We start from the raw sequence: 14,505 nt of genomic DNA, 5'->3' as shown, positions 1-14,505 counted from the left end.
TTGTCGAAGGCAGCCCCACGTAGAGCACATTACAGTAGTCCAAATGGGATGTAACTAAGGCATGTGTGACCATGGCCGGATCATACATCTCTAGAAACATGCTTCACTTGAGTGCCGTGGCCAAAAGATGTAGGGATGTGCTCATGTGAATTACTGCCAGGAAACAGCAACTGTCACTGGTAGGGACAGACCTATGATTCCACTCCCAGAGATGCTTGAGTCAGTCCTCTGTGTGGAGAGGAAACCAGGAACATTTGAAAGAGCCCCTGCTCACAGCTTTAGGCAGTGGTCAAGTGTCCAGACTAGCAACACTCACTTTTTTAGAGCACCAGTCAGCTGCTACATTTTTGTGACTCTTAACTTTAGAAGTAAATCTGTAGCACTCATGGTTTGCAAAGAAGAAGAAAAGCTCTGATAGCCTCTTCTGAGTGTGCTCCTATAATCAAAAGAATGCAGAGAGAGGGAAGCACTACAAAAGTCTTTTAATTCACTATTAGATCAGCGTCATGATTTTTGAGGGCTGCTGCTGAATGGTGGGCTGTTGTTTTTAGCCATCCTGAGTGTTTTTATTAAAGTTTGAACTTTAGATCCTTTCCACCACTTGTGGCATATCAGGCTGTGCACATGGAAAACCTGGGATACTGAGCTGGGAATCAGAAGGGTTCTAGGACCCAGAAGCTGAGACACTCTCCAAGCTTCTGGCTGCCTCTCACCCTTCACTGCAGTGGATCTGTGCATCAGCTAAGGTGGAGGAGAAGCAGTAGAGAGGTACCCAGTATGCTGGAAACCTGCACAGGGAAGGTATGAAGTGAGCTGATGCTTGGATCACAGAGAAGGGGAGGGCCACTTGTGGCCAGGTAGCAGCATGCAGGCTTTCAGGGTAGGATATTGCCAGTGCTTTCCTGTCATCCAGGTGTAGTGTGTGTGTGTGTGTGTGTGTTGATGTGTATGTGTTGATGTGTATGTGTGTGTTGATGGGAGAAAGCACAGAGCCAGTCCCTTCTCCCAAAGAAGCTGAGATGGTTATGGAGATGGGCACCGAGGAATCTAAATATGGGGACCCGAGAATATGCTTTAAAGGAAGAGAGCAATGCAAGCCAGGACTGTGTAGGGAGGATCCTTTTTGCATCTGAAGTGGGGAGTTTATTCACCAGCAGCAGGGCAACGGAATGAGGAGGACCAGCCTGGAGACCCCTCTGCTTTCAAGATCCTTGCTAGTCTCCCCTCCAGAACAAGCTGAGGCCTGCTAGTAGGAGGCTGGGTCTCAAGGCGTTGTACAGGTGGGTAGCACAAGGTAAGGTTCCTGCAATAGGAGCAGGTGGTGGACTGGAGCAGTGGCATCTCTGCCAGGGCAGGAACTGCCCATTTATATTTCCATTAGAAAGGAGCAGTGGAAGAAATTAAAAGTCCAGCACTTGGGAGCTCTTTGTCTTGCTGAGGCTGGGAGGCAGTACAGTGGAATCCCATGTGAGCAGGCACTGGGGAGGAGGGTGTGTGCATATGTGTGTGAGTGGGTCCCTCTTGTAGACAGATCAGGTCCTGTTTACCTGCCTGCACAATCGCTTGTGAATCGGAAGGGTTGCCAGGTAAGAATTTCCGATATTAGAGACATTTTGAAGCTTGTAGTATGTGAAATACGGAGCATATATTTTGTTCTGTGGAAGTGTGAGGAGTGGGGACAAGGGAAATCCATGATGTACAATGATGAGATAAAGGATGACACTTTTAAAAAACAAACAGACAAGGAGCATTCTTTAAATGAACAGTCATCCAGCAATGCTAGCCAGAAGGAAGCTTGTCCATGGTTGGACATAAAGGCGCAATGGGATAGAGCCCCTAGTTTTCATGGTCTGATCAGGGCAGCAGAGGGCATCGCAGCTTCCATTCCTGTTTGCTCTGTGGATAGCAGCTGTTGGGATGAGAGGTGAGGATGAAGAGATTGTAAAAGGGTACAAAGTAGATAACAGACAAGAATCGATCTGATGTTATGTCCCACAAGTGGCCATGGTTGCTGTAGAATGGTTCAGAGGAGCACTGAACTAACGAGCTGGCAGGATATTCTTCTCCTATATGCAGTGTCACCACCAGACATGGTCCTACTTTAGCCATTGTGCCCATATGGGTATAACAGAGCCCAGAAGAACATAGATAGCTGCATTTGCTAACATGATTTGAGGCCAAGTCAAAACTACTATCACCAGACTGTGCTTTGCTTTCTACTTTTCTCCCAGCTATCTGTTTCAAGAATATCTTTGAATTGGTGTTCAGGGGGAGTATCTCCTGGACTGCAACAAGGTCATTTTTGAAGGAAAGATGGTCAGTCAGCAGTTCCCTGCTTCCGTGCAACTCAAGAGGGTAAGTCTTGCACTCTGTGGGTTCTTAAAGGTTGATATGGGCATAGAGAAAACCCAAGTGTGTGTGAGAAGAAAAACTGCTGGGGTCAAATGGAAAAGGAAATTCATGGAGTAGAACTGAAGATGCTTCCCAGTGGAGTGCTCCTAGCATTAACCATCAGGAGGCATTGTGTAGCTCTTCCGTCTTTGCTTCCTTAACGGATTTTCTGCAGTAAGGAAAAAGATAGAACTGATGGAAAAACATGGGAGAATTACAAGTAGAAGATGATATTATCCTGGGTCCCCCATAAAACTCTGTGAATGAGGCAGGGTCATGGTGTGAAAAAAGCCTGGCCTGGAAGCGTCCTGAAGGTAACTAAAGCTCCTCATCACCTCTTGGTCCAGATGCATCTCCTCTCACAATAGTTCTATTCTATAGCAGCTGTCCCCAACCTTTTTGGACCCGTGGACACATTTGGGGATTTGAGAAACTGCTGTGGGCACCACCACAAAATGCCTAATCAGTGGATTGCGGCTTTGGTGTCTATCTGTCATGTCTATGGATCTTAGGCTGCATCTTATTCAGCAAAAACTTTTGTGTCTATTGAACACCACAATGTCTCTTTAATAAGGGATTGTCTGATTCAGCGAATTGCTGCTGGTGCAATACACCTAATGCTTCTTTTAAACATATGTTTTGGCAATGCCCAGTAGTTGCTTCTTTTTGTGGGGAGGTTATTACACAGAAAAAAATTGTACTGGAACAGTCTTTAATATTCACTGATATACAAACTCTTTTAAATTATTTACCTGCTTCATGGAAATGAACAAATGATATTACAACATTGGAAGGATAAACATTTACCTCCTATAATGCAGTGGATTGAGGATGCTTTCAGTATTCAAACAGGTGGCATATAGATGGACACCTTCAAATGGATACGCCTCCCTTGAGGAGGGAGTGATGCCATCAGCCCTCAAGGAGGCAGTGATAAGACCGCTCTTAAAGAAGCCCTCCTTGGATCCCCAAGTTCTGAACAACTTTCGCCCAGTCTCAAATCTGCCATTTTTGGGCAAGGTGATTGAGCGGGTGGTGGCGATGCAGTTGAAGGCACACTTGGAAGAAACCGATTATCTAGACCCATTTCAGTCGGGCTTCAGGCTTGGGCATGGGACAGAAACGGCCTTGGTCGCCTTGGTGGATGATATGAGGAGGGCTCTGGTTAGGGGTGAATGCTCCTTCCTTGTTCTCCTCAACCTCTCAGCGGCTTTTGATACCGTTGACCATGGTATCCTCCTGGACTGCCTGGAGGGGTTGGGCATTGGAGACACCGTATCACGGTGGTTCCAGTCCTTCCTCTCCGGCAGGTACCAGAGGGTAGCACTGGGAGAGGAGGTTTTGGACCCGTGGCCACTCACTTGTGGGGTGCCACAGGGTTCCATCCTCTCTTCGATGCTATTTAACATCTATGTGAAGCTGCTGGGGGCTATCATCAGGAGGTTTGGGGTGCGGTGTCATCAGTATGCGGATGACACGCAGCTCTACCTCTTGTTCAAATCTTCACCAAGGTTGGCCGTAGAATCCCTGACCAAATGTCTGGAGACAGTGAGTGGCTGGATGGGGAGGAATAAGCAGAAGCTGAACCCTGACAAGACCGAGGTACTTTTGGTGGGAAACAAGAGGAGGCTGGGGGATGTTGACCTGGTGTTGAATGGGGTACGGCTACCCTTGAAAGACCAGGTCCTCAGCCTGGGGGTCATTTTGGACTCCCAGCTGTTCATGGAGGCTCAGGTGTCAGCTGTGAGCCGGACAGTGCTGTATCAACTCCATCTGATACGGCGGCTGCGCCCCTTCCTTCCTGACCATCTGCTCCCATCGGTAGTACATGCCCTGGTCTCCTCTTGTTTAGACTACTGTAATGTGCTCTACGTGGGGTTACCCTTGAAGACGGTTCGGAAACTGCAGCTGGTACAGAACGCGGCGGCTCGCCTGATTAAAGGCAGCTGCTGGCGAGATCACATCACTCCAGTGCTGAAGGAGTTGCACTGGTTACCAGTTGTTTTCCGGGCCAAATTCAAGGTGTTGGTTTTGACCTTTAAAACCCTATATGGTTCCAGCCCAGCCTATCTTAAGGCGCGCCTCCAGCAACACCAGACAGGCCGCTTAACAAGATCAGCCTTGGATGGCCTTCTCTCTGTCCCATCAGCCAGGACTGCTAGACTGGTGGGGACGAGGGAGAGGGCCTTTTCTGTGGTGGCCCCCACTCTGTGGAACTCCCTCCCTAGGGAACTCCGTCATGCCCCCTCTTTAATGAGCTTCCGCCGTGCATTAAAAACGTGGTTGTTCAGGCAGGCATTTGGGGTGGCTTAGGGTATTTTAGAAAATGTTTTTATTGTAGAATTGTATTGTTTTAAACTGTTTTATTATACGTTGTACATCACCCAGAGTGGCTGGGTGACCAGCCAGATGGGCGATTAATAAATTTAATAAATACATAGATACATACATACATATTTAGCCCACTTTTGTTGAAGACTATGTATAATTGTTAGAAAATTGTATGCATTTCATATAAATCCATGTATGTATATTGAAAAAATTGGGGAAAAATTAAAAATTCCAGTGCACACAGGTGTCATGGTGCCCACGGGCACTGTGTTGGGAACCCCTGTTCTACAGCAAAGGCAGGAAGAAGGTAGAACATAAGAACATAAGCAGAGCCCTGCTGGATCAGACCAAGGTTCCATCTAGTCCAGTATTCCGTTCACACAGTGGCCAACCAGCTGTCTCCAGATGTTTTGGACATCAACTCCCAGAAGTCCCTGCCAGCATGACCAGTAGCTGGGAATATTGGGAGTTGAAGTACAAAACGTCTGGAGATCTACTTTCTGCCCACCCCTGTTCTATAGTTCTTAACCTGCTAACCATGGCCCGTCCCACAGTCTCACTGCCTTGCTTGGAAACTAACATGATGGAAGTTTGTGATGAGATTGCATCAGCTGACTGACACTATCCACAGGATACTTCCCAATTGCAGATGTTTTTAGAGATACTTTAGATACTTTTATCGTTATTACCAAAGGCAGACTGATCCATAACCTGATTGCACTGAATTATTCCCACTTATTTCAGTGGGGTTAAATTGGCTGAAAACAACACCCTGAATCCTAAGTAGTCTGTGTTTCCATTACTGGCATGCACCAAATTTGTATCTACTACTGGAGCACATCTAATACATTTTTGTGAACCGCCCAGAGAGCTTCAGCTATGGGGCGGTATAGAAATATAATAACTGAAATGAAATGGAGCATATTCTCAAGAAGTAGCTGCTTGCCTAGGAAGAACACTCAGCTTCCTTTTTCTGCTGCTCTTTTCTAACAAACTCACTAGTAGAATATATTTCATTTTGAAATTCTGAAAATTATATTATTTGGGAGTAAATTTGATGATGCATTAACATTAAGGGGCGTGGTACTTAATATAAAAATAATGTGTTTTCTGGGTGATAGGGCCATTTTGAAACAAAAAAACATGGGTGAAAAATGTGGGGGTATTGGTGGATGTATTTGTGAAATAAGAAAAATCAATAAAATCATAAATGTGTTAAAAAATACCCGATATAATTTTGTGGGTTCTATGGTTGCGCAACCCTATAGATAACCCTATAGATAACCCTAATCACTTACTCTCTATGTTACAGTGAAGAGCTACTTTTTCATTTAATATAAAAAGTAGTGTACCTGTTTTCATCTAACAGCATGGAGCAAAGGATACAGGAAATGGTACAGCCCAGCTAGGAAGCTGATTTCCTGCTCTCAGAGAGAGCTAGCCCCTGCATCAACACAGGAAGGCCTGTACTGAAGGTGGAGTGTTTGACAGATTCAGAGGAGGTCAGTTCTCACAACTATTTCGATGGAGTGAAGCCACCAGAGGGGACACTGTGACCCCTTCTTTTGAATATATTAACTTATGTCAAGGTTATGGTTCACCACCTTCTGGACACTTCCACTTTGTGACAGTTGTCCAGGTCAATGTTTCCAAGCCACAATAGAGGGTGAATCTACCAAAATCGGATGCAAAGAAGACTATAAAAGTTCATGGAAAATTTAGTAACCCAGAAGAATAGCCAAATTCCCATTGTGTTTTGGGTTACACAGCTCTTCCTCAAGGAATATTTCTTGCCAAATGCAAAGAGAAATTGTTTCTTTACTAATGTGTGTCCCACCTTTCAACAACAAATAGTGCTCAAGACGGCTTACAAGAATAAGATGCAAGATAAAATGAAAAAGGATAACTTAAAACCTAAAAGCAAGTCAGTTTAAAAATACATCTTGAAGGAAATCCCCAATCCTGTTAAGACTTAGGGAGGACACTGTAGCTCCATGGTGTAGTACATGCTTTGCATCCAGAAGGTCTCAGGTTCAGTCCTTGGCATCTTCAGTTAAAAGGATAAGGTAGCAGGTGATAGATGAAGACCTCCATCCAAGATCCTGGACTGGAGAGCTGTTCCCTGCTGGCAATGAGCTAGGTGGAGAAATAGTCTCACCTAGTATAAGGCAGCTTTCTATCTTTCTATGACTAGAGCTCCTGTCAGGTAACGAATTACCACTGCTAGTGTGTCTGGGGCAATAGTGCCTTTCTCTCTGCCAGAGCTGTTTGGCAACAGCCCATTTGAACCTGTAAATATTAGTTCCCCACAGCTAATGCACAGAATAGCCATAAAATGCCAGAAATGCCCAAGTGTTGTATTTTTTTTTAATGTTTTCCATAATCCTAGTAATTATGCCTCCTGGTTCTGGTAGCCATCTATTTGCCCTTGCCCCATGCAGTTAAGCTAATATCTAGTCTGCCACAGCTTTGAACTGTTTGGTCAATTGAAACAAACATTAACAAATCTTTACCAATGAGCTTTCCTTTAAATCGTGGTTGTAGAGTCTCCTGGGGTCCAAATCCGGCCTTCAGGGATTCCCTAGTTGGCCACGGCCCTTCTGCGGTTCCCTAGTTGGCCACGCCCCTTCTGTGGTTCCCTAGTTGGCCACGCCCCTTTCCACTGACTGCCCATTGTTCCGTGGTTTCCCAGCTTTTCAATAGTTTTTTCCCATTCTAAAAGTGTGAAATGCCTCTCCTAAAGCTTCGTTACTGGCAGCTAAAATATGCTGGTATTTTGGCCTTGCCCCTTTTGCCTTTGGCCCCACCTCCTTCTGCCTTGCAGACCACTGGGATGCAGCCCCTGAGCACTTCTCTGAAATGGAATTCAGCTCTTGGGCTGAAAGGGATTCAACACCCCTGCTTTAAATGGAGGAGGCATTTATGTTGAAAATGTAAACATACTAAAGAATGAAGGGGTTCTGCAGGAAATTGCCCCATCTTATGTGCTGGAGAATCCCCCCTTGAGTATAATGTTCCATTTTTTTATCAGGCATTGGTGTAGCATTGAGGGGATTGAGTTTAAAGGTATATCTACCCAGAATTGTGTCGGTGCATTAATAATTATCTTAAAGCAGGAAAAGAATGCTTTATGCTTTGGGAACAATCTGAAAGAAACAGAAAATTGCTGAAGAAAATCTAAAGGAAGCTTGGTTTCTATATAAACCATTAAAGCACAGAATTTTATCTCCACTTTTGAGCAGGGTTTTTTTCCAAATAAGATTGTTAAAAACCATGCAATTTAAAGCAGCCTACCAAGTTTACATAATTGCAGTTAGAGAGGAAAAGGAGAATGGTCTTCTCAAACTTACAGTATTTATTAATTTTATTTATTTAAGTATTTATTGGCCACCTTTTAGGATACAATTCTTACAAGGCATCTCACATAAAAATAAAACATAAAATACAATTAAACCAAATGACAATCAAACCAGACAGCAGCATAAAAATCATTTTAAACATAGTTCTGTTAAAATATAATGAATGTCATACATAACAACTAAAAATGCCAACTCTTCCAAAGACTCGTTAATTTTAGAATTGCAAAGATAAGCGCGTAATCTTATGCATGTTGAGACAGAAAAAAGTCCTACAACTCAGAGTATGCCCCAGTCAGCATGGGTGGTTGGGGAATGCTTGGAGTTGTAGGACTTTTTTCTGTCTCAACTTACAAAGGATTGTACCCTAAAAGACCTAACTGATAAACAAGCGACCTAAAATAGATGGGTTTTTGAAACCCATTTGAACTGTCAGAGCTGAAGCCATATACACCTCACTGGGTAGGGATTTCCACAACTTGGGGGCCACCACAGAAAAGACCCTGTCCATTGTTCCTGCCAACCAAACCAATCTTACAGATGGCCTGTGAGCAAGGCCTCAGATCGTAATGCTTGGGCAGGTTTGTATTGATGTAGGCGGTCCTTGAAGTAACCTGGTCCCCAAACATATATGTCCTTTTTGTATACATAATTGTCCTTCTTGCAAAGGTAAAATATAACCTCCAAATGATTTCTCTAAAAATTCCACAGTAGGATCTGAAACCAAAAAAAACTAATAATAAGGCAGACTGCTAATGGAGAATATTTTAGGAAGGTGTTGTTAAAAGAACCATATTTTAAAAGTCACTAACCCACCTTGCGGCTTTATGTGTAATTCCAAAGAAAGCATAAACATTCACAATTACAAGCTGAGCCTGGGTCAAATCACTACCACCATTCACCTAAGGATTTCATTGTAGTACTGGGTAAACTGTTTCATGCGTAGGTATCTGTTCCAAGTAGGAACAGAAGAGGCTGCCTTATTCTGAGTCAGACCCTTGGACCATCTAGCCCAGAATTGTCAGTGCTGACTGGCAGCAGCTCTCCAGGGTTTCAGGCAGGAATTTTCCCAGCCCTACCTGGAGATGCCGGTGATCGAGCCTGGGACCTTCTGCATGCAAAGCAGGGGCTCTGCCACTGAGCCACGGCCCCTCCCAACCATTTGTCATAGGACAACACAGTGATCCTCAGTCCCGTTCTCTTTGAAAGCCTGAACGTTCTCCTCAATCCCATTCAGGCTTTCAAAGCATGAAACTTGGTCAGCCCAAGTTACAGTGTTTATTACTATGGATGAGTCATGTTTATTCACGATGCTTAAATGGGGGGGGGGGTATTTCCCACATCAGTAATGAAATGCAAGACCTGTATCAGGCAGAGTATGCAGCCTGTTTAAAATGTGCTCCCTTCTGCATTCTGTTCCACGTTAACAATGTTCACACATGCACACAAATAGAGTGTGACAGACTCGGACAGGCTTTTTAAGTGGTATTGTGTGAAAACACTCTTTGGCTCCTTTTCTGTGAGAAATTCTGGTTCCCAGTTTTCAGGGTAGCAGACAAAACTGAGACTAGAACATGTGCTGGGCCCAGAGTGTTTAAAAAATAATAATACTGCTGCCATCACTCTCACAGGGAAAGTGAACACCTTGGATCCCTCTGTCCTAGTATGTTCTGGTGAACTAATGCAACAGAGAGACTGAGAGTTGGACCAAGGTGACTTGACAAAACTCCGGGCATGCCCTTTGGCAGCTTGCTACCTCTCCCATTTTAGCACCCTACGTTGCAGTATGATTACATTGCAGAATGACTGAAGGGTCATCAAAAAGATAGATTAATGCATGCCCCACTAACATTTTACCATGAATGCAACACTCCCCCTGTTCCTTCATAGTGCATTTTTTAATCTACCTGTTATAGAAATCAGCTGTTAATCCACTGTATCTATTTTCATTTTTGTGGCAGAATTGAGATCTGAGCACTACACAAGAAGTGTGCCCTTTCCTGCTTTTCTGCTATGTAACCTCTAGGTGGCAATGTGGTATAGCAGAATAGCACAAATGCACAAGAGCAAATTGCACTTTCTTTTGCTTTCACAATTAAATACCACATTTTCCCTGCTCTAAAAAAACTCACTGAAAGTGCTGGCTAGGCAACAGAAGCTAAACTGGAGGGACATCTAAAGAACCCATAAACAGCTGTGAGTAGGGAATGATGAGCGCATGATAACTGCCTCATTTGGAAAAGCCCATAGAAGGGGTGGAATGGCTCTACTGCAGAGGAACAGTCATGTCTGTATTCCCCCCCCCGCCCCCACACACTTTGAAACAAAAGTACTATAGGGCTGTGTGTTCTGGTGCAGGAACGATGGAACCACAGCCCCTGGAGCTGAAGGTTGCTATAGTTCATACACATTGGGTGAATGCTCCCATAGTAGAACTATAAAGCAGCTGAGTGCTTATTCAGTAAAGAACTTTTAAAAATAGAATGTGTGAGCTGTGTCACTAATTATCCTTTGCATCACAGGCACTGTCCAATAGGCACCTATAGCAGGAGTGCAGAACCTCAGGTCTGTGGGCCAAAGCCAGTCTGCCTGGGGTCTCAGTCTGGCCCTCTGGGGGTCCCCAGATGGCCAGCCCCCTTCCTTTGTCCCTGCCCCTTGCTCATAGTCTCTTCTTGGCTTTTGCACATTTTTCCTCCATTCCAAAAGTTTGGGATGCCTCTCCTCCTAAGGCTCAGTTACTGGCAGCAAGAGCTTTAATCTGAAATATGCTGGCATTTTGGTATTTTGGCCCTGCCGCATTTTGCCTTTGGCCTTGCCCACTGCTGGAATGTGGCCCCCAAGAGCTTCTCCGAAATTGAATTCAGGCCTTGGGCTGAAAGAGGTTCAATGCCCCTGACTCATAGCATAACCATTCTCCTTAGCAATAGTATTTTTATTATTAACATTTATATACTGCCTTATTTTTAAAAAGCCATCTAGGCAGTGCAAATAAGTTTCCTGAAATGGTACCCTAAAACTTGGGAGCAAAATGTAAGTGTCTTCTTCATTATTTAGTACTGAATTCAAGCACCAATGTGTGAACCTTTTCAGAGAAAGTCCCTGGACTTGGGCTGACATGGTGATTAACCTGTACATATTTTTCTTTGTAGGTGCTAACCTTTCCCTGGGGAAAAGCATGTCCAGAGATGCAGTAAGGCTCTACACAGTTAGCGAAGGAAGGGCCCTTCTCCATAACTGGAACTGATCCCATGGTCTTTCTATATCACTGTGCTATTCTATACAGTGAAGGACAATCAAAATGAGTTGAAAACAGTCATGCTTAGTGAAGCGTGGTCTAAGGGCATAATGGCTTACAGAACTGCATGGGGCTGGAAGATATAAGAGCCCTCCAACTGCACAGTGGTCCTACTGGGCTTGAATGTTGGCAATGAAGATGGTGAGAATGTGATTCCTGGGAGCAGGCTTGCTCGTTCTCCACCGCCACCGCTGATTCTCTCTGATCACTCCCTGGGGACCCAGAATAGGATGGGTGATGGACTTGTGAAGGGAGCTGCTAGTCTCCATGGAGCCTCCTCTCCCCACCCAGTGGCTGCGGAATTCCGCCAGGGTAAGGAGGCTGCTGCAGACGTCCCAGAGCTCGGTGCTTCTCAATTCCAGCCTAGACACCAAGACCAGAGATGTGACCTCTGAATCTGTGGGCCTTTTCTTCATGCTCCTGATCGACTTGACTGCCATTGTCGGCAACGTAGCCATTATGGCGGTCATTATCAAGACCCCTGCGCTGAGGAAGTTTGTCTTTGTGTTCCACCTGTGCCTGGTGGATCTCCTGGCTGCCGTCACCCTGATGCCTCTGGCGATGCTGTCCAGCTCAGCCTTCTTTGATGGCACCGTCTTTGGAGATGCCATGTGCCGCACCTACCTGTTCTTGAGTGTTTGCTTCATCACCATGTGCATCCTCTCCGTCTCGGCCATTAACGTGGAGCGCTACTACTACGTGGTGCACCCCATGCGTTATGAGGTGAAGATGACCGTCGGCCTGGTGTCCTGTGTCCTGGTCGGGGTCTGGATCAAGGCAGTAGCCATGTCCATCATCCCCATCCTGGGGTGGCTTTCCCAGGACCATGCCAGCAGCGCCCCAGCCTACGGCGGACAGAGCTGCACCTTGCAGTGGAGCCGGAACGCCTACTGCAAAGTCTTTGTAGTTTTCTTCGCGATTTTCTACTTCCTCTTGCCCGTTTCCATCATCTTGGTTGTCTACTGCAGTATGTTCAAAGTGGCCAGGGTGGCTGCCATGCATCATGGCCCACTCCCCACTTGGATGGATACCCCGCGGCAGCGATCGGAATCCCTTAGCAGCAGATCCACAATGGTGACTAGCTCAGGAGCCCCTCGGACTACTCCTCAGAGGACGTTTGGGGGTGGAAAAGCTGTCATCATCCTCCTCGCCGTGGGAGGGCAATTCCTCTTCTGCTGGCTGCCATATTTCTCCTTTCATCTCTACTCTGTGCTGAGCTCCCATTTCCCTGGCCGGCAGACAGAGAATGTGGTGACTTGGATTGGCTACTTTTCTTTCACATCCAATCCTTTCTTCTATGGGTGCCTCAACCGACAGATCCGAGGAGAGCTCAGCAAGCACCTCACCTGTTTCTTCAAGCAGCCACCAGAGGAGGACCTCAGGTTACCAAGCAGAGAAGGCTCCATTGAGGAGAACTTCTTGCAATTCCTGCAAGGGACGGGTTCCAGTGCTGAGGCCAGAAACACTCTCACCCACCCGAGCCCCAAAAGGGACCAGCCTACCATTGATTTCCGGATCCCTGGGCAAATTGCAGAGGAGACCTCAGAGTTCTTGGACCAGCATATGAACAGTGACATCACTGTCTCTGACAGCTACATCAGGGCAGCATGTTCACCCAAGCCTGAGCTGTAGCTGGTTTTGCACTTGATAATTTAGTTTTACTGGTGTGTGAAATAATGCAGAACATAGCAGCTGATGAAGTGGTGGGGCGAGTATTTAATAAATACAGCCATGGCAATTGGAACGTTATCTCTCCAGCCCCCTGCTCAAGTCAAGAAACAGCTGCTACTAGCATCTGAGTCATTTCATTCAATTCTGACCAACGCGGGATGGTAATTGCTCTCCCCTCCCCTCTGCACTCCCAACTCAACACATTCTTAAGGTCTGGAGTTAGAAACTGACTCATGTTTTAAATCTTCCTGCAGTTTCCATCTATCCCATACGAATTTCCAAAATGTTATTGGTATTGGCCATTAAGGGCAGAGTCCTGTGGGTTGCAGCCTCATGAGACAGAAGCCTCTGAACTCAGAGACTTCCATGTATCCAGCACCCTGCTGGGCTGAACCTGGCAAGGTGGGAGGAGCGGCAGAGGCGATTTTCTCCTCCCTGTCCTCCAGTCATTGCATTTTTTGCTAGATGGGCTTCTTTGGCCATCTAGTGATGGTGCTTCAGAGGCAGAGGGAAGGAGGCTGAAAGAGGTTTAGGACAGCTCATATCCTGGCCTCTCCAGTCTCCTCCCCCGCCCACTGGAAGACTCCCTTTCCCCCCTCTCTGAGGTTGATTTTCTGATCTCAGAGGCCAGCTGGTGCAGTTCTTTCTGCGCCAGCTGTGAGGGGGCGGGGGGGGGGTTGGATCTCTGACTCCCCCTTCTCTGACCTTTGATGGGGGAAGTGTCCTAAGGCCCCACAGACCATGTCTAGAGCAACGCCATAGGGTTGCTCTCTCCATAATTTTTTTAATCATTTGCTTTCACCTTCTCTATCTGGGAAGTTAACCCTGTTAAAGCAGAGGAAGGATCCCTTCTTCTATCTGCCTTCTGGTGGTGTTCCTTGACTTATAGGACTGCGAATGCCCACTGCTGTTTGGGCTGGACATGGCTGAGCCACAAGAAGGTTCAGGGGTTGGTGGGAGCCACAGCTGTGGCAGAACAATAGATTTTTATGAGATAGGAACAGGCTTTAAAGATCCAGGTATGTGCCCTGCTAGCAAAGTGTCACTCTGAGGGGTTTTATTTTCTTTCTGCCACAGAAGTAAATGAGGCTGCTTTCAAATGGATGGCTCCTAGTGCTGCCAATCAAAACACATTGGGCGGCTACTCCATCTTTCCCCCGTAATGGATTTTCTCTGGTAAGAAAAAATGGTGGAGGAAGCGGGCTACAAATACAAAAACACAGGCGGGCCTGCAATGCCATCTGGAGTCCCCATAAAATTCTGTTTTAGAGGCAGGGCAATTGCACAAAAAAGGTCTCATCTGGAAGCACCCACAGTCCACAGAAGCCACATGGAGCGTGCTCTACAGTACTAAGTACATCAGACTTTGGTAATCTCAGGATTAGAGGCAGGAGCCAGATTTTGCCCCAGTTGGAGCTACTTTATTTTGCTCGATAAAAGCCATTGCCTTCTGTAGGGGAA

General features: G+C 46.0%; 1 protein-coding gene across 2 annotated transcripts; it reads left to right on the top strand.

Moving 5' to 3' along the window:
* The first annotated feature begins 718 nt into the window (after nucleotides 1–718).
* On the top strand, nucleotides 719–13,120 carry GPR61 (G protein-coupled receptor 61). 2 transcript variants are annotated; one of them, XM_084852868.1, is made up of 4 exons: nucleotides 719–801; nucleotides 2,232–2,355; nucleotides 6,092–6,224; nucleotides 11,228–13,115. In XM_084852868.1, the coding sequence occupies exon 4, from the start codon at nucleotides 11,641–11,643 to the stop codon at nucleotides 13,003–13,005; it is 1,365 nt and encodes a 454-aa protein (XP_084708994.1). In that variant the 5' UTR covers nucleotides 719–801; nucleotides 2,232–2,355; nucleotides 6,092–6,224; nucleotides 11,228–11,640; the 3' UTR covers nucleotides 13,006–13,115. The 2 variants fall into 2 exon arrangements, with proteins under 2 accessions (XP_084708994.1, XP_084708995.1); XM_084852869.1 differs by lacking the exons at nucleotides 719–801; nucleotides 2,232–2,355 and having other exon boundaries at nucleotides 6,035–6,224; nucleotides 11,228–13,120.
* Nucleotides 13,121–14,505: the final 1,385 nt, after the last annotated feature.

This window comes from Heloderma suspectum, chromosome 4 (genome assembly GCF_057233095.1).
Source record: "Heloderma suspectum isolate Gila_16-S chromosome 4, 16-S_ref, whole genome shotgun sequence".
Lineage (NCBI taxonomy): Eukaryota > Metazoa > Chordata > Lepidosauria > Squamata > Helodermatidae > Heloderma > Heloderma suspectum.
Note: the sequence above shows the minus strand (reverse complement) of the source record. Positions and strands in the feature narration are given on the sequence as shown.

What these genes read in the sequence shown, in the direction of transcription:
- GPR61 (XM_084852869.1), top strand. Translation starts at nt 11,641, where the DNA reads ATGGAGCCTCCTCTCCCCACCCAGTGGCTGCGGAATTCCGCCAGGGTA.